The sequence below is a fragment of the Schistocerca piceifrons genome, chromosome 1, assembly GCF_021461385.2.
Source record: "Schistocerca piceifrons isolate TAMUIC-IGC-003096 chromosome 1, iqSchPice1.1, whole genome shotgun sequence".
Taxonomy (NCBI): Eukaryota; Metazoa; Arthropoda; class Insecta; order Orthoptera; family Acrididae; genus Schistocerca; species Schistocerca piceifrons.
Genome location: NC_060138.1, coordinates 798,659,147 through 798,679,781, shown reverse-complemented (window position 1 = coordinate 798,679,781; position 20,635 = coordinate 798,659,147). Strand labels below are relative to the sequence as shown.

General features: G+C 38.0%; 1 protein-coding gene across 2 annotated transcripts in view; it reads right to left on the bottom strand.

Annotated features, from left to right (window-relative positions):
• Window positions 1-20,635, bottom strand: part of LOC124713704 — a 78,061-nt gene that overhangs the window by 31,728 nt on the left and 25,698 nt on the right. For both annotated transcript variants that reach the window (XM_047242967.1, XM_047242966.1), the window contains exons 3-6: window positions 14,228-14,297; window positions 2,224-2,390; window positions 2,027-2,140; window positions 1,837-1,924 (exon numbers count right to left, since the gene is read on the bottom strand). In XM_047242967.1, coding sequence (XP_047098923.1) covers window positions 1,837-1,924; window positions 2,027-2,140; window positions 2,224-2,390; window positions 14,228-14,297 — 439 coding nt within the window. The remainder of the gene's footprint in view (window positions 1-1,836; window positions 1,925-2,026; window positions 2,141-2,223; window positions 2,391-14,227; window positions 14,298-20,635) is intronic.

Below are 20,635 nucleotides of genomic sequence, written 5' to 3'. Positions count from 1 at the left end.
ATTTTATTCGTCTCACGCATGCGCGCCACCTTCTGTGAGGCAGACCGCGAAGCCTTCGTGGCCCGCAGTCTCTAGTCACATGACGAGGACCATAAAATGGGCTTAAAGTGAATTTTCTACAGCTTGTTTAATAGAAGTGACAAAACCTTATGGTTTTGCATCAAGTTCTATAAAGTTGACTTAGGATGTGGCTTGTTTTAGGCAAACATTTAAATAACATTTTATGTAAGTACTACACGTTGCATCCTGTAGGATGATCATATCTAATATAATTTACTAGCACATTATAATATTAACTTTTTGCAGGTTCTGAAGAAGACGTTATTACTAACATTGAAACCTAGATAAACGATAAAGTTAACCTGCAACTGTAGGCTGTATATTCTTATATATAGGCATTACATTCTTCATGAAAATAGTCCTATACTTATCTGGAATGATGATAAATGTTCAATAAGGCCACTTAGGAGAGATTACGCACAGGAAGAATTTTTTTTTTTTTTTAGATGGACAGCGGAGGAACAAGTAATAGGACTGAGATTGTGAGAACAATGTATTGTGCAGGGAGATATGAATATGGAATATCTGGTTTTTAAGAATGTATTGTTTTGAAGGTACGCATAAATTTTGTTCTTACAGAAAGCAGACTGAACAAATGTATCAGGCCATTAGGGAAGATTATCTGAGGGTTTGGTTAAATAAGTGTTTCTAAAAGTTCAAGAAAGAAATTGGTCTGCTTTTAGTGTAAGTGGCATGTACATTGAGAATGAAGATGGTACAGGTGGCAACGATGATCTGTTGCAGGATGGAGTTTTTCAGAGATTAAGCTCATATAACTCTGCAACTGTTTGTGCTGCAAGTATAATTGAATCATTAGAAATGTATTAGCTGCTTGTATGAGTACACTGCACTGAGGTTTTTGGGAGGTGATATGGATAGACATTTCTTGGAATATGTTGTACATGCTTGGCTGGAGGTGTTGCAGGTTGATACTGATTTGGGTTTAGGTATGGTAACCATTATCTCTTTTCTTTATTGTTATTTCACCCCCTCCCCCTCCAAAAGGAGGTGGGATAACAGTAGATAAAACCATTTATCAGACAAAACTGAAATGGTTTATATTATTGTGTAAAAAATGAAAACAAACGGTATTAAAACTATACCCTTTGAAAAGTATTTAAAATTTATCAGTGATTTTTTAAGATAGTTAAAAACACACAGAAATAATTATGTAGATGCCGCTTTCAGATGATGGTAGTAATGGTGTACGGTAGCATCATATTCATAGAGATGAAATTCTGTTTACTATGTTAGAACCACAGAAAACTACATGAGTCAACCACCAGTGGAAGGATGGTGGAAGAGGGGAAGGAATAAGAAATGACAGGACAGATTGGTCTGAGACTATAACGAAGCCTGGTTGGCTGTGGTTGTCAGGGGCAGACTTATGGTTGGGATTGGTTGAGGTTACTGCAGGATAGGTTTGATATGATATGGAGGTGCATGTAATGTGAGATATGAGTGTACTGGCACAGAAGAGAACCTGGATGGCTGACTGAAGTATAGGATATTGGATCTTAGGTGGTGAGTCTGGGTTTCCTATTTAGAGTACTAATATTGGTTTAAAAGACAATCCCCAAAGAAAAAAATGGAAGGAAATAGATATTTGTGTAGGATGCAAGTAAAAGAAGAGAAGCTTAGCCCAGAATTTAAATAAATAAAATACTTTGCTTCAAGCAACTAAGCTGTCAAATATTTATACACAAAATCATTAAATACTGCTGACTGCACATAATAATCTACTAATAAATTAAAATAATGTAAAACTACTTTTACCTGGATTTACAGCATGTTCAAAGATTTCACTAGAGAGTGCATACACCAACTCTATCTTATTAATGTACCATCTTTCACCACCTGGTGTCTGAAACAGGAGACAAGTTGTTCCATGAGAAACCAGCATTAAAAATTTTGTTCATAAATAAATTTGGAATAGACATCAAGTCACACGAGAAATTCAGAGTACCTTGGAAAAGCTCCATCTGATAAAAAATGATGGCCACGTCAGATCCAAATAAGAAGTGTCTTCGTTACAGCTCCCCGATATATTAGCTTTGTTAGGGACATAAATATCTCTATCCTGTGAACATGATTCATATTGGCCCATAAATATAATAATAGTTGTGTACAGTATCATTATGCATTTCAGCTAGCAGATCTTACCCTCATTTCACCAGATATTGTTTTATACTTGATTGAAAGCAAAGCATCAACTTGAAGAAGAATACAAGTTGCTCCATCTTTTCCCCGGAAACGGAAAAGCGAATTTGTGCGAGGCACTTCTGTCGTTGTAGGTCTTGATGTTGTTGTTGGTGGTGATGTTGTAGTTTCTGTGAGAAGAAATGTGTTATTTCCATATCTTTCAAAATGAGTATGTTTAATAGTCACTGAAGAAGTGTTAGGTGACACATAAGATACTATGGTTTTTTCTCCCGTTCCAAAATATGATGCTCTGTTTTGTGCAACATTATGAAAATATTGCTTTTGTTAAGAAATATGCAGCTGAAAATCTAAGCTCCTTACAGAAATATGGAGTCCCTTAATGAATCTTTCACTCTGCAGTGGAGTGTTTCCTGTTATGAAACTTCCTGACAAATTAAAACTGTATGTCAAATCAGTACTCGAACTTGGAACCTTGGATTTTATGGGCAGTGCTTTTACTAAACGAACCATCCAAGTATGGGTCACAACAGCCCTTACAGATTCACTTTTATCAGTACTTCTCTCCAACCTTTCACACTTCATAGAAGCCATCCTGTATAACTTGTGTGCTAAGCACTCTTGCAAGCAAGGATACTGTGGAGAAACGACTAAGCTGCAGCCCAGAACCTTAGCCACAGCTTGAGAGAATTGCCCATTAAAGGTAATGTTCCAGGTTCAAGTCCCAGTCCTGTACAAAGGTTCTGCAAAACACCAATAAATAAAATAAAAGTAGAAAATGTTTGTGGACTTCTATAGATATGTAGAATTCTACAACCTAATCTTATCATTTTCCTTGACAATTTCAGTACATAAATAAGTGAGCACAAGCATTTTAGTTGTGTTTAAAGTCAACTTTGGTCACAAGACTTACTTCCTTAAATATAATTTTAGGAGATTTTCAATGGCATCCTTTACTTACTTACATGAGGGCCAGTCACAACATTTTAATTATCACTTCAAACTTTGTGATGGCATCAGTCCTACTCTCCATTTCCACCCTTAAATGCAGCACAATTTTCTCAACAATGTCTGGCTTGAAAACCATGGCTGTGAAAGAGCTGCAGTTTGGTTATTCATGAAACGTTTTACCTATAAACACACCTGATCATTCCAGAAATGCCTGCCATGTAGGGCATTGTCATTGAGAAAAATACACTTCGGACAGCTTCCCATGATGCTTCTTTTTGACAGCATCTTGTAGTCTTATCACAAGTTTTTGATAGTGTGCTCCTGTGATGGAAAAAACGTTCAGCATTAACCTGCCCATTGATTTTGTACCTTTACCATTTTCAGCAATGGTGAATTCACAAGTCCCTCTGCTTGCTTTGCTCCTTTGTCTCAGAATTTTATTGACAGGCCTAGCATTCATCCATAGTGATTAGGCAACTAAAGAAGTCCTCTGGACTGGCCTTACACAGTTACAATATTTCCATTGTTGCCTCCATTGAGTAGGCATTTAGAAAGTGTTGGGCTGTTGCAGAATCCAGTGGGTGACACTCTTTGTCTTTTTCAAAATGTCATGCAAGATGTTGAAAACTGGCCCATGACTGATGTTGACTTTTTCATTATCACTTGATTTTCCAGCACCACAACACTTGCAATACCCACTTCTTCATGAGAAATGGTCTGTCACTTTGTTCTTCATCAGTCAGACTTGTCTGACCACACTGGAAGTACACTATGTGATAAAAAATATCTGGACAACCCCAAAAACATAAGTTTATCATATTAGGTGCATTGCACTGCCACCTACTGTCAGGTACTCCATATCAGTGACCCCAGTAGTCATTATACATCGTGAGAGAGCAGAAAGGGGCACTCCGCAGAACTCATGGACTTCGAACGTGTTCAGGTGATTGGGTGTCACTTGTGTCATACATCTGTATGTGAGATTTCCACACTCCTAAACATCCCAGGTCCACTGTTTCTGATATGATAGTGAAGTGGAAACTTGAAGGGACACATACAGCACAAAAGTGTACAGGCCGACCTTATCTGTTGACTGACAGAGATTGCCAACAGTTGAAGAGGGTCATAATGTGTTATAGGCAGACATCTATCCAGACCATCACACAGGAATTACAAATGCATCAGGATACACTGCAAGTACTATGACAGTTAGGCAGGAAGTGAGAAAACTTGGATTTCATGGTCGAGCGGGTGCTCATAATCCACACATCACACCGGTAAATGCCAAATGACGCTTCACTTGTTGTAAGGAGCATAAGCATTGGACAACTGAACAGTGGAAAAACATTGTGTGGAGTGACGAATCATGGTACACAATGTGGCGATCTGATGGCAGGGTGTGGGTATGGTGAATGCCAGGTGAATGTCATCTGCCAGCGTGGGTAGTGCCAACAGTAAAATATGGAGGCGGTGGTGTTAGGTGTAGTCATGTTTTTCATGGAGAGGGCTTGCACCCCTTGTTGATTTGCATGGCACTATCGCAGCACAGGCCTACATTGATGTTTTAAGCACCTTCTTGCTTCCCACTGTTGAAGAGCAATTTGGGGACGGTGACTGCATCTTTCAACAAGCTTGAGCACCTGTTCATAATGTGCGGCCTGTGGTGGAGTGGCTACATCTACATCTACATCTGCATCTACATCTACATATATAATCCGCTTGCCAACAAGCAGTGTACGGCAGAGGGCACTATTTGCACCCAAGTCATATCCCCCCCCCTTTGTTCCACTTGCATATTGTGTGAGGGAAAAATGACTGTCTGAACACCTCAGTACAAGCTCTAATTTCCCTTAGCTTTGAATGGTGATCATTGCATGATCTGAAAGTTGGTGGTACTAATATATGCTCTACATCCTCAGTGAAGATTGGATTTTGGAATTTAGTGAGCAGCCCCTTCTGTTTAGTGCGTCGTCTGCAAGTGTGTCCCACTTCAAACTTTCTATGAGATTTGTAACACTCTTGCAATGGCTAAAAGTACCAGTCTCGAATCTTGCTGCTCTTCTTTGGATGTTCTCAATCTCTTCAACCAGACCCAACCGGTAATGGTCCCATACAGATGAACAATACTCTAAGACTGGACAAACTAAAGTATTGTAAGCAATTTCCTTTGTTTAAGGACTGCATCGATTCAGGATTCTACCAATAAACCACAATCTAGAGTTCGCCTTACTCATTACTTGTGTAATCTGATTGTTCCATTTGAGATCATTTCGAATAGTCACACCCAGACACTTGACAGATGTTACTGCTTCCAAAGACCGGGCATTTATTTTATACAGGGCGTTTCAAAAAGAAAGAGCAGATTTCAAACATTTATTTCTCAAAAACTACAAATGATAGAAACACAATTCCAACGGTCCTTCACTCAATATGAGTACCAAATGTTACACAACAAATATCAAAACTGTACCTCAATATGAGCACCATTTGTTACACGACAAATATCAAACCGGTATCTCATTTCTTGCCACACACGACGCAACTGGTCTTTAGTTACCGAATTCACGGCCGCAACAATTCGATGTCGTACCTCTTGAAGAGTAGCGGGCATAGGTGGGACATAAACACAGTCCTTTATGTACCCCCACAAATAAAAATCGCAGGGAGTAAGGTCTGGTGACCTGGGAGGCCACAGACGATGACATTGATCTTGTGCTCCTGCTCTTCCAATCCACCGTCCTGGAATGGTGTTATTTAGGTACCGTCGTACAGGTTCAGAGAAGTGTGGTGGGGCGCCATCTTGCATGAAGATGAAGTGATTTGAATCTTCCTGAAGTTGAGGAAATAGCCAGTTTTCTAACATGTCCAGGTAAATGGTTCCTGTGATAGTTTTCTCCATGAAAAAGAAAGGTCCATAAACTTTGTTTACCGAAATTGCACAAAAGACGTTAACCTTTGGTGAGTCTCTTTCATGTTGAATAACGTCCCTCGGAGTTTCACTCGCCCAAATTCGTACGTTATGCCGATTAACTTTACCAGAAATGTGAAACGTTGATTCATCTGAAAAAATTAATCGTTCGGCAAAATTGTCCTCTTCCATGTCCTGTAGAATTGCAGTTGAAAATTCGAACCTTTTGTTGTGGTCGTCAGGACGCAATGCTTGCAATAACTGCAGTTTGTACGGCTTCATGTGCAGACGGTTACTCAGAACGCGCCATACCGTTGTTTTAGACATGTTTAGTTCGTGACTTGCCCGTGCCGTGGATTTTCTAGGGCTCCTTTCGTAAGCTGCACGGACACGCTCGACATTTTCATCCGATGTGCGTGGACGACCCGTGCTTTTTCGCTTGCAGATGCAACCATCTTCTACGAATCTGTGATGCCACTCATAAATTTGCTTATGACGAGGCGGCTGTTTGTTGAATTGACGGCGGAATGCACGTTGCACACCAACAATGGACTCTAACTTTGCAAATTGCAGCACACAAAATGATCGTTCCTGTGGTGTCGTCGCCATTTTCCTACAAACAAACGCCAGCGCCACTGCGGATTTGCATGGAACTTCTGCGCGGACCATTGAAAAACTTTGAACCTTTCTCTGACAAGAAACGTTTGAATTGTGTTTCTATCATTTGTAGTTTTTGAGAAATAAATGTTTGAAATCTGCTCTTTCTTTTTGAAACGCCCTGTACTTGTACATTAATGGGGATTTTTGCTTTGTTATACACAATAGGTTACACTTACTAATATTGAGAGATAACTGCCAGTCATTACACCACACATTTATTTTCTGCAAATTATCATTGATTTGTTCACAACTTTTGTGTGATACTACTTTCCTGTACACTACAACATCATTGGCAAACAGTCTAATGCCACTGTCAATACCATCAACCAGATCGTTTATGTAAATCGTAAAAAGCAGTGGACCTATTATGCTGCCCTGGGGTACACCTGGTTACACATGTTTCTGTTGAAGTCTCCCAATTCAGGATGACATACTGCTCTCTGTCTGTTAGAAAACTTTCTATCCAACTGCATATCGCATTGGATAAACTGTAAGCACACACTTTGTGAAGCAAGCGACAGTGTGGAATTGAGTCGAACGCCTTTTGAAAGTCGAGAAATATGGAATTAACTTGGAAGTCGGTATCTAGAGCCTGCTGTAATTCATTTGCAAAGAGGGCCAGCTGTGTCTCGCATGACCGCTGTTTCCTAAAACTGTGCTGGTTTCTGCAAATGAGCTTCTTGGAGTCCAGAAAGGTCATTATGTCCAAACAAATCGATGTCAGTGAAATTAGCCGGTAATTATGTGCACCCGATTTTCTACCCTTTTTATAGATTGCTCTAACCTGGGCGGGGCTTCTTCCAGTCCTGTGGAACTTTCCAATGTTCCAGTAGTCTCTGATAGATGATGGGTAAAAATGGTGCTATATTTGTAGCATAGTCAACGTAAAATCTTACAGGGAGACCGTCTTGGTCAGATGTCTTCCTGGTGTCTAAGGATCTTAACTGTTTTACAATCCCAGATACACTAAACACTATGTCAGCCGTCCTTGCATTTGTTCGATAATTGTAAGGGGGAATGGTGCTGTAGTCCTCTACCGTAAATGAGTATTTGAAAGCTAGGTTTCGAATTTTGGTCTTCAGTTTATCACCATCTGTTACATTACCCATTCTGCCAGCAAGAGAAGGTATTGAATTAATGATCACTAACTGACAACCTCAGCTGCCGACAGGTTTTGTTGTTATACCTCGATGTGGACAGCTGAAAATGTGTGCCCCGACTGGGACTCGAACCCGGGATCTCCTGCTTACATGGCAGACGCTCTATCCATCTGAGCCACCGAGGACACAGATGAATAGCGCAACTGCAGGGACTTACCCCTTGCACGCTTCCCGTGAGACTCACATTCCCAACTGTCCACAATTCTACATATGTATTTTACCTTATAGACATTTGCCCACCCACTCATAACTCGAGCACGCTTTGGTGATTCCCGTAAGAGTTTGGGCAACCTGTGCGCATTCGCACAGACGAAGGTCAATGGCTCAGTAGCCTTTAACTATATATACGAAGACAGTAACTTGTTCTTGAAAGAACAGATACTGTTGATGACCGTGCAGCTTTTCCCTGGAATAAATGATGACTAACTGACAACCTCAGCTGCCGACAGGTGTTGTTGTTATACCTTGATGTGGACAGCTGAAAATGTGTGCCCCAACCTGGACTCGAACCCGGGATCTCCTGCTTACATGGCAGACACTCTATCCACCTGAGCCACCGAGGACACAGATGAATAGCACGACTGCAGGGACTTATCCCTTGCACACTTTTAAAATACCCCCATGTGCATGCCACAAGTATTGTGCTACCCATGTAGCTGCTTTCTGTGTGTAGTGCACCCCTGATCTGCCGAGGGACATCCTACAACCTTCCACCCCATAGCGTAGGTCGAGGAATCTACAACACCAACTGTGTGATCAAAATGGATCACACAGTCGGTGTAGCTCCTAATAACTAACAAACGCATATCCCCATGTGCCTGTCTGGACCTTGCTGAGGAAGTGTCCACTTTCCTGACAGAAGGTGCATTCTGATCTGGCTCAGTCCCCCCCCCCCCTCTCCCCAGCATCAGATAGCACACTGAATCTATTAGCTACACAACAATAACATCTCTGTAATGGACTAGCCTGAACAGAGTCCTGACCTGAATCCTATAGATCACCTTTGGGATTTTTTGGAATGTCGACTTCATGCCAGACTTCACCGACCGACTTCAATACCTCTCCTCAGTGCAGCAGTGCATGAAGAATGGGCTGCCATTCCCAAAGAAACCTTCCAGCACCTGACTGAACAAATGCCTGCAAGAGTGGAAGCTGTCATCAAGGCTAAGGGTAGGCCAACGCCATATTGAGTTCCAGCATTACCGATGGAGGGCGCCATGAACTTATTCTATAGTGGAATGTGCTGTACATTTCCAACAATTCAGCATGGAATGTGACAGCATTATTCCCTTTCAAATGCAGAAAACAAATTACTGTTCACTACCCGACTTCATCAACAGCCTGCACGATTTTGTTTGGGCTCTTCTAGAGGCATGGTACAGCACTATGACATGGGGATTTCAATGTATACCAGGAATGCAGACATGTACCTGCAAACAAACAAGAAGGTAATTATGTAATTTCATTATTTGAAGCTATAATTAAAGCTTTGTGACTGACCCTTGCAAAAGAAATAGAAATAAGATTGATAAAAATGAGTATAAAAAAAATAATGAATTTTACTCTCCTGACTAATTATCTGAAATTTTATGAAGTTTCTACCACATAACACTACAACGTCATGACAAAAATAAAACCGAGATTATCTTTACATAATGCAGACATAATACATAATGACTGTAAGAAGTAAAATTAACTCAACAATTCACTTAGAAAGAACTATCTAAATAGATAAATGACATACCAAATAAAACTTTTTAGATATCTGGAAATAAAAAGGAAGCACAGCAGAAAAGAGATTGTGAAGATGTCTTATAAAAAACAACAGAATTATTGAAAAGATACAATACTGTAGCATTATGAAAAGTTTACGGGATACTTTGAACCAGTTCTAGTCACCCACTGTAAGTTTACGGGATACTTTGAACCAGTTCTAGTCACCCACTGTACTGCTTGATTCATGAATAGTGTAATGCATCCAGAATGAGATTCTCACTCTGCAGCGGAGAGGGCGCTGATATGAAACTTATTGGCAGATTAAAACTGTGTGTTCGACCGAGACTCGAACTCGGGACCTTTGCCTTTCGCGGGCAAGTGCTCTACCATCTGAGCTACCGAAACAAAACTCACGCCCGGTCTCACAGCTCTACTTCTGCCAGTATCTCGTCTCCTACCTTCCAAACTTTACAGAAGCTCTCCTGCGAACCTTGCAGAACCAACACTCCTGAAAGAAAGGATATGCAGAGACTTGGCTTAGCCACAGCCTGGGGGATGTTTCCAGAATGAGATTCTCACTCTGCAGTGGAGTGTGCGCTGATATGAAACTTCCTGGCAGATTAAAACTGTGTGCCTGACCGAGACTCGAACTCGGGACCTTTGCCTTTCGCGGGCAAGTGCTCTACCATCTGAGCTACCGAAGCACGACTCACGCCCGGTCTCACAGCTCTACCTCTGCCAGTATCTCGTCTCCTACCTTCCAAACTTTACAGAAGTCGTGCTTCAGTAGCTCAGATGGTAGAGCACTTGCCCGCGAAAGGCAAAGGTCCCGAGTTCGAGTCTTGGTCGGGCACACAGTTTTAATCTGCGAGGAAGTTTCATATCAGCGCATACTCCACTGCAGAGTGAAAATCTCATTCTGGAAACATCCCCCAGGCTGTGGCTAAGCCATGTCTCCGCAATATCCTTTCTTTCAGGAGTGATGGTTCTGTCTCTTTAAACCCAGAATTCTAGCTAATACTGAAGTTTCTACTACTAGTAAGTTTTCAGACTCTGGATTTTTTTTTCAAACTGCTAATTCAGTTAAATACACTTATTATGATATGCTTAATTATGAGGAATATGTCATACTTCAGTATGAAAAGTAAATGCCTTGACATGGGTTTAGTATAGTATCTCATCCAGCAATGTACTGAAGTATGTGATAACTGCGTATTCCATAACCTTATGGCTTGACTCATACAGGGTTTGACACTTTAATATACAGCTGGGTAGATGGTTAATATGTTGGCATAAATTGAGAGGTTATTTCTTTTATTTGAAATTATAACACTTAATTTTACAAATGAAGTTCACACTGTGGTATTGTATACTTTTGTTTACCAAAAACAGATTTTACATAGTAGATATTAAGTACCAAATCTGTGTGGGTGAGTGCCAAAGTTCGATATTAGTCAAGTAAACTGTATGTAAATCCACTATTGAAATAAATCCATCATATACCATTTTCAGCAATATAAATACTAATTTGTCACAGTATTCTAAGATATTTTATGAAAAAAGAAATAAACTTTTCTTTGTGAAATAAAATATGTAATTGTAATTTACAGAAGTTACAGCAATTATAACTGATTGTGACAGTGATGTATTTTATGTCTGTGTGTTGTGAGATTATCAATGCATATATGTAACCTCTCTAACACATTTTTGATCTTTGCCATAAACTTGGAGTTTGAAAGCTTTTCGCTATGTTCTTTACTGAATGTTTTTGTATACTTGTATTCATGATTATAAGATAATTGTGTATTTTAAGGGGAATAATTTATGTGGCTGGATGATGGGTAATGACATCATGCTATTCCACATCATTGTTGACAAGATCGAGAAACTCTGCAATGACATACAGGTTTTGGAACATAGAGGCAAGGCAAGTTGGAAACTCTCCATTTGTTATGCCTTTTACTCCCATCAACAACTATTTTTTCTCTAAATTTTATTCTGTTTTCAGTGTAGATATCTAAGTAGTATGAGACACTAACTTAAATCTCTTCAATGGTTAACTGAGCTTGTCCACTCCTAAATTTATTATCCAAATTATTATTTAAATCGTCCTGATTTCAATTTCATTAGTGCACATAGTTTTCATTAGGACAGTATTAATTAAAATACACCTGTAATTGAAGTTAATGCTACAGTTCATTGTTAGCAAAATATTGTGTAGTGATCAACATATTTGGGTAAAATGTTGTATACCATTAAAAAGGATGTCAATACAGCTCTTTAATAACACACTTTGAATTATGTGAAACTAATTAATTTATGAGATAACTGATGCTGAAAGTTCCATAACATATTATTTCAACTGTCCATTTTCTGCTGTGCTTCTTAGGGTCTGAACTTTGACACTTTATTTTTGTTGCTATTATTTTTTCAGAATAAGATGACATCCCTTAGTACTTGATTAAATCACTAGTTAAAATTTTGTATAAGTTATTATAATGTAAAATAATCTTCAAGGAGGATGCCCTACTCATAAGTAGGTTATTCCCCATGCAGAAGCATAATATAGTTCTATAACCTTTTCTAATTTACTAACCTGCAGCATATTCCATTAACCAAACAAGTATTAGGATTCATATTTCATTTGGAACAGGGAAATCTAACCTTCAAAACATCACATAATTTCTGAGATTAACAAATATCTGTACATCAATTTTTAAATTACACACTCCATCCCAAAATTGCCAGTCTGTGCCTGGCTAACCGCTCTATGTTAGTATTTATTTATTTATTTATCCCTCTGTAGACAATAAATATTGTATTTGTGTTGTCCAAAAGTACATGTAAATTTATGGGAAACGATTTGTGCAGAAGGAACCTAAAAGTTTTACATTAAGTAGTACAAAGAATAATACATACAAAATTGTACAAAAAATGTATATTAACAGTATTGGTGAAGATTTCTGAAGATTAGATGGGTAGATCACATAACTAATGAGGAGGTATTGAATAGAATTGGGGAGAAGAGGAGTTTGTGGCACAACTTGACTAGAAGAAGGGATCTGTTGGTAGGACATGTTCTGAGGCATCAGGGGATTAATTTCTTGCTGTACGAGATCCACCAACCTCTGGATCAGACTGGTGATACCAAGAAAAATTTGGTGACAAAATGGCATCAGGATTCCAACGATATCTGTGTACTTTAGTAGACAGCTCCACAATGTTCAATACTTTGTAGCTGCACATCTGGCAGCAACAATTACTGGTCCAAGTACAAACAGTGTTGGCAGTATATGATGATAAATCAGGTTGCCTTTAGGGTCTACATAATGCTCGAGTTGCTCATATCAGTTGCCATGTTAGCAGTGTTGGACATGGTATTCAAACCTGACTGATACCTGCCGAGCCACTCTGAAGTGACTATTTCAGACTGTTAAGTCATCACACCAGAATGCCAACTAATGTTTCTGAGATGTTCCAAAACTTATGAACCACAGTGTAAATGCTATGAACACAGGTATGTGGCAGCAATGATGGGCCACTGACAGTCAAGCTCTATCGAACCCAGTGTCACAGCCATGAGTACAGTTACAAGGGAACAATGCTCATGGGGTATGGTTCTACCACAGACTGTGTCCAACATGCTGTACATTGTACCTCATGGTGCAGTTATCCAAATGGCAATTACAGTTTCAGTTAGGCACAACATATTGTGCATCAGACAGAAAGCATTGCCAGCACCATTAACTTACACATGAAATTTACTTTCACTTTCAATTGCTCCAGATGCCATGCCAACACCTCACACAACAACCAATCCAGAGTCACCAGATTAGATTTTCCTGTCACTGACCAACCCCACTTCACAGTCTTCAGATATGCCTGAACCATAGCTGACAGCTTTGCCACCATCATGGCATCCAATCCACACAAGGAATGGTAATTTGTTGTGTTTGTTTGTCATGAGAGTATCGATTTATTGATAGGTTCGTATGAACTCTCTGACACTCACTTTTGTTCTTAGCTGTAATCCTGAAAGTTCAGTGCTTTTCAATATATTCTTTTCTGAAAGTTATTCTCTCATTGATGAATAAAAGTTAATTCTGCATGTATAAAGGATACATACCTTATGTGACTGATCCACCTAACCATACCCTCATGTATTTATGGAAAATGCTGTGACCCACTTTTATATACAGTTTTTCTTGCAGTTTTTGTTGTAGTGATTGTGAGAAGAAGGTTTGTTAGAGTTTGTTAGTCTGTCAAACAGTCTTTGTGTATTTGTATTTGGCTCTTTATCATGATTGATTTGATAACTAATAATAAGTAACAAAAATGGGGAAAAGCCACTGTTTCAGCAGCTTTACCTAAAGACCTATGCCATAATATTAATGATGGTAAGTTTATTTGGGTGTGTGCGCATGTGGTTGTGTGTAGTGAATTCCTAAGCACCCATAAAGTGCAACTTACATTTTGCAATTGCAGCAAAACAAAAAGCATCTAGCAACAGTTATTAATGTTCAGGGTTTTGAAAGCATAAATTTATTACATTTTAAAGTTAGGAGTACCCAGTACCAAAATAAATATTAATAACTTTCAGTTATCTGCTTACCAATGGTTTCTTTGGGTGTTGTTGATGTTGATTCTTTGTTTTTTTGGTCTTCAGAGTGGAAAGAAGGGACCTATAAGAAACAGCAATTATCATAAATTATTTAAACTAATTAGATAAAATCTCATGAGCAAAATCATATGCCATGGATGATGGAGAGGTTTTTTAAGAACTAAGTAATGTCATAATTTGTATTGGAAGGCCATTATCATATAGTACTTTTGCATGCTTGACTGATCACAACAAATGACTATTAATTTTTGTTCTTGCTGTACAGAAGATCTACTGACAGTGCATCGAGGACAGTGAGCATCACTGTAAAACTCAACAAGTTTCATTACAACATGACCATCTACCAAAAAGCACTTGCGATTCCACATTACAGAAATGAAGATAGTTTATATGAGTAACAATCTAATATCCACTGCTAGGGTATAGCTGATTCATGAAAGTATAAGATGTGGAAGTTTGACCAAACCTTAGCCAAATACCCATCTGTAGTAAGCACTCATGAGATAGAGTCTGATGTGTCAAAAGGTATGCTTACTAGTTGTTACCAACAAAAATAAGTAACTGGGACAAGTAACATTTCACAGATTTAAAAATTCTTCATCAAAACTTGCGGTCCTGGACTTAAAATTGTTTAAAATAAAACACAGCCCTCTGAAGCTGAGCTCCAGTCTTTGAACTGGACCTTACTTTATGTCACTGAGCACTGGTATATAGAGACAGAAATCCAACATGTAGTATGAAGAGACAGCCTCTTAGTGTAGTACTTCTTCAAAGCGTGGGGGACACTGTATTTATATGAGAACAGGAACACAGTTTAAATTGAGACATAACGTCAGAGCATTCAGTGAAGACAAGCACTTGCCAGAAATGTGAACAGTTTTTAAACTACAGAAAATGGTATGAACAATAATCAGTTATTGAAATGTAGCAGAAAAGGACAATATGTTAAGAACAGACTGATACCAGGTCAATCAAAAACTGAGATAACTCCATACATTGCTAAATCCGTGTATAACAACCACTGTCAGTGTTTTGTACTTGCATTATTCATGTAAACCAGACAATTTTAGATGTAATTTGTCAACCTACTCTCTTATTTAAAGAAATTTACATGATACTATACTGAAAAGGTCTTTATCATAGCCAGGTAACGTAAAGAAACACAGTTACTGATATATTTTGAACACTGGTGCAAAAAGTAATACTTGTATCAAATAAAATGTGACAAGATTACACCAAAACATGTTAGGAATATCCACATTTACAAAAATTGAAATAATTAACATATTTATGTAAATCATTGTTCAGAAAAGTAATATATTTATATAAGTTGCCCAGTGTAATTCCATTAATCTATTATAAGGTACAAAGGTTCATACAAAAGCAAACTGTCAATAACTAATCAGCAATTCAGAATTGTACAACATTAATTGTAATATGTGCAAAATCTAGTAACATAATGTATGCCTTCAGCTCTGATTATTATAAAAAATTATAAAAGAAGCAGGGTGGTAGCCATGTATGCTTCAGTGCTGTATCAGAGTTTGTAGTTTAAAGACAATATATTATGTTGTTAAAAATTTGCAATAATTATTTTAAAGGTGCATCCTGCAGTTTGAGTAAATTACTTCATAGTTGGTGCATCAAAAATTTCCCAAAAATACAAGGAAAAGAACCAAAAGCAATATTTACAATGCAAGAGCTTTGAAATTTATAGATTTACACCACCACCATTCATGAACAGCCAGCAAGTTAAGTACTGAAGTGTGCCAATTTCAACCTGGTAACATTTTATTATGCATATAAAAAATAACCTTTATAATTACTGAATAAAAAGCTATGGGTGTGACCATGGAACAAGATGTTGACTGAAGTTAAACTTACCAAGAAAGAATAAATATAAAACTCCAAAATGACAGCTCTACCAACAATAATATAGTACATAAAATTTCTCAAGGAAATTAAAGAGTTTACTTAAACAAACTTATCTAAAAAGTCAGTTAAAAAGTGCAGGTTTAATAACACATTCTATATAGTGAAGCATTACTTAGATACCTCATGGTAAGGAATGAATAATAATAAAACCTATACATTACTTCACAAGATACTTCTGCATTAAAATGCCCACTTCTTTTTTATTTTCTGAAAAACCTTACACCAACACTCTGCAGTGAATAATATTGACATCTTATTATCTTTCTAAGCTCAACAGCTCATCCATTATTGAGGAATGCTGGCTCAATTTTTTAGGCAAGGAAATGGGAAGCTGCAGTAGAAAAAATGGAAACCAAACATCATTGTCATGGTCCTCAGATCAGCAGACAATCTGTGCATTGTAAATAATATGACTGTAGAGTGTGTAATGTATGCCGAAATCATTATTGAAATATGAATGAATCATTTAGAACTAGGTATTTCATTATTAAAAACAGGGTAGTGATTCTTCTGGGAAACCTGAAATTCTCATGGAATTATATTTTGCCTCGAAAAATCAAGGAAATTTCATAAAATGTCAGAGTAGTCTGTGGTTTTAACCTAGCACTGGAAATTAATTTTAATAAATTTTATAAATTAAAAATTTTAAAATACTTAATTTTTCAAAGTGTGTTAATTATATGAATATTACCCTCTATAAATTATTGACTTTTAATCCTTAATGCATGAGGTGTGGTCTCTCAGACTGCCCAAGAAGTTCCAAACTCACTCTCCAAGGTAATTTCTGATGGAGTGCTTCCGCACTTCACCTACGCTCCTTAAATTGTCAAGTCTATAATGTTCTGTAGTCAGTTGCATTATAGTTGTCTTTGTTCATAATTGACAAGCATTATTAACACGTGTTGGGATCTCCTAGACTGTACCTCATGGTCTATGTACCTGTTGTCTTAAACTAGCACAAAATGTGTTCGCAGGAATATGTCAATTATAACAAACCTAAGTTTGATGAACTTAGTAGTCAGTGAACAGAGGGACATGTCAGTGATATAGATCAAGAAATAAATCAAAAAGATGACAGTTTTGCAGTAGCTAGTGATAACAATTATACTGGCAAACAAGAATATCATTCAGAGGGAGAACTTCAGGATAAAGATGTGGGACACCTTCCTGTTTTTTCAGTAAAATACTTAAAGTGTTGCATCAATGGCCTTGCCGTGATGATAACACCAGTTCCCATCAAATCACCGAAGTTAAGAGCTGTCAGGTTGGGCTAGAACTTGGATGGGTGACCATCTGGTCTGCCGAGTACTGTTGGCAAGCGGGGTGCACTCAGCCCTTGTGAGGAAAACTGAGGAGCTACTTGATTGAGAAGTAGCGGCTCTGGTCTCGAAAACTGACATACAGCCAGGAGAGCAGCGTGCTGATTACATGCCCATCCATATCCACATCCAGTGATGCCTGTGGGGTGAGGATGACGCGGCAGCCAGTCAGTACCATTGGGCCTTCATGGCCTGTTCAGACGGAGTTTAGTTACTTAAAGTGTTAGACAATATCAAATGTGTTCTGTCTAAATAAAACTAATAATTACTATGGAGTGCCTGAATGCATTAATTCTTCTTTCTTCAGGTGTGCCTGGTGTAAGGGCATGTTTGTTTTCATCGTCCAATAGACACTTAGCCTTTTTGTGATGACTACAGGGAATAAACAAGGGACTGTTTCATTGTCAGTAAAATATACATAATTGAATAACTACCGCAAGAACTATGCTACAGGAATTGTTATTTATTCACTGATTTGTGTGCTACGCACCAAAAGGTGTAAAAACTGCTGTTATAAGTGGCTCTTTGTGTGGCAAAAATGAGTGACCTTAACATTCTTTTAAAAATGCTTGCACTGCTTCTTAGCAGCCAAAAATCTGACAGTGCAATTTATTTATTTTTTTTTATTTTTTATTTTGTGTGTGTGTGTGTGTGTGTGTGTGTGTGTGTGTGTGTGTGTGTGTGTGTGTGTGTATTCTTCAAAGCTGAAAAATTTCAGGGTACATGTTGTATTGGACTGGATCATTCCCTTGTCATTGCATTGAATAGCATTTTGAATACTGTGCTGCAAATTAGAACTGGAAACCCAGTTTTCACAACTGTAATAATTTATAAGGCACATGTGGGAAACAGTCATAAGTTGCTTTCCCATCTATAATCAGTTCTCAAAAAACTAAATAGGTGTAAGAGTAAGTTTATAGTGTGTGATGATTTTAATGTTTGTATTTTTTAAAACAATATCAATCATAAACAACTGGAATCATTATTGTCCACTTTCCCACTATTCACTATTAAGTCAAGAGTACATGCACTTAGCAAGGTAAGCTTTCCTAGACTCCAAAGATTACAGTGACATAAAGACAAATGCTGTAATAAAGTGCCTGTATGATTATGACTGCCAAAGGACAACCTTAAAACTTGTCAGCAGAAAAACAGCAAATGGTCTCACCCAAGTTAAACATGTTAGAACAATAGATACTGACTATACTAGTTTGGTTGTGAATAGATTACACTGGAAAAAATAAGAGGAAGTATACCAAGCAAACAGAGTAAATGAGAAATTCAATTTATTCACGAACTTATTTTTCAAACATTTGGAACCCTGCTTCTCCCAAATACATATTAAAATCAAACCAACCAGTAGCGAAAGGAAAGAGTGGTTAACAACTAGCATTAAAATAACATATGCCACAGAGAGGGATCTGTACAAGTATATAGGACAGAAGATTAGTACAAACCCAGCAGGAAATTATGTTAACAGGAATATTGTAAAATCCTAACACGTGTAACCAGGCATGTGAATGAAATGCCTGCGTTATGTGCACAAAATATTATTGAATCAAACAATTTTGTAAAAACTATATGAGGTGTTATAAAGAGACACACAGGAAATTAAAATTAGAACAAGCAGAAATGCCACACTCCTCTGGTAGTGGTGTAGGACAGAATAATAAAAAATTTGTAACTTCAGGTTTCAATAAATTTTTCTCACTGCAGCTGAAAAAATAAGAAAACATCACAACCAGTCTCCCATGGGAACCATAGAGCTATTTCACCACAGGTAAATGACACCAAATCTAGCACTTCATTTCAAGAGCACAACTTCTATAGAAATTGTAAAATCATAAAATAATATGAAAGTACACAATCCTTTGGATATGATGGTGTATCAGGTGGGATTATAAAATCATGTGCAGACTAGATCACATATTATGCTATTTTTGTAGGCCGTCAATGAAAACTAGGGTATTTCTGAATAGATTAAAACATGCTGTAGTGATGCCTACTCATAAGAGTAGACAGAGGAATGTAATATTCAATTATCAGACTATCTTCCTGCTATCTGTATTCTCAAAGATATCTGAGAGAACTGTGTGTGATAGGATTCATAGCTTTTTTTTTTAATTACTGACATCCATACAGTTTGGCTTTCATCTATGTCCACTATTCTACCAGTTAACCAAAGTTTACCTCATCCTTTACCCGTGACTGAACCTATGTGATCATTCCATTTCATATCCATACAGAGTATTACACCCAGGTCTTTGTATGAGCTGGCCAATTCCAACAGTGACTCATTGATACTATACTCAAAGGATACTATGTCTTTTTGTTTTGTGAAGTGAAAAATTTTACATTTCTGAAAACTTAGAGCAAGTTGCCAATCCCTGCACCACATTGATATCTTATCAAGATCTGAATGAATATTTATATAGCTTCTTTCAGACATTATTTCATTATGGAATACTGCATCATCTGCAAAAGCCTGCTTTTATTGTTAATATTGTCTGCCAGGCCATTAATATACGATATGAACAGCAAAGGTCCTAACACACCTCTCTGGGACATATTCGAAGTTACTTTTACATCTGACGGTGACTCTCCATTCAAGATAACATGCTGCATCCTCGCTACCAAAAAGTCCTCAATACAGTTACAAATTTCACTGGCTACCCCATAGGACCATACTTTTGACAATAAACGTAGGTGCAGTGCTGAGTCAAATGCTTTTTGGAAATCAAGAAATACAGCATCTTCCTGGTTGCTTTCATCTACATCTACATATGTACTCCGCTAGCCACCAAGCGGTGTGTGGCGGAGGGCACAATTCGCGCCAAAGTCATATTTCCTCCCATGTGGATCGTACGAGGAAAAAACGACTCTCTGAATGCCTCAGTATGAGCTTTAATTTCCCTTATCTTTGAATGGTGATCACTACGGGATTTGAAAGTTGCTGGTAATAATATATGCTCTACATCCTCGGCAAAGATCGGATTTCGGAATTTACTGAGCAGCCCCCCTCCCTGTTTAGTGCGTCCCCTATCTGCAAATGTATCCCACTTCATACTTTCTATGGGATTTGTAATGCTCTCACAATGGCTAAATGTACCAGTCATGAATCTTCTTTGGACCTTCTCAATCTTTT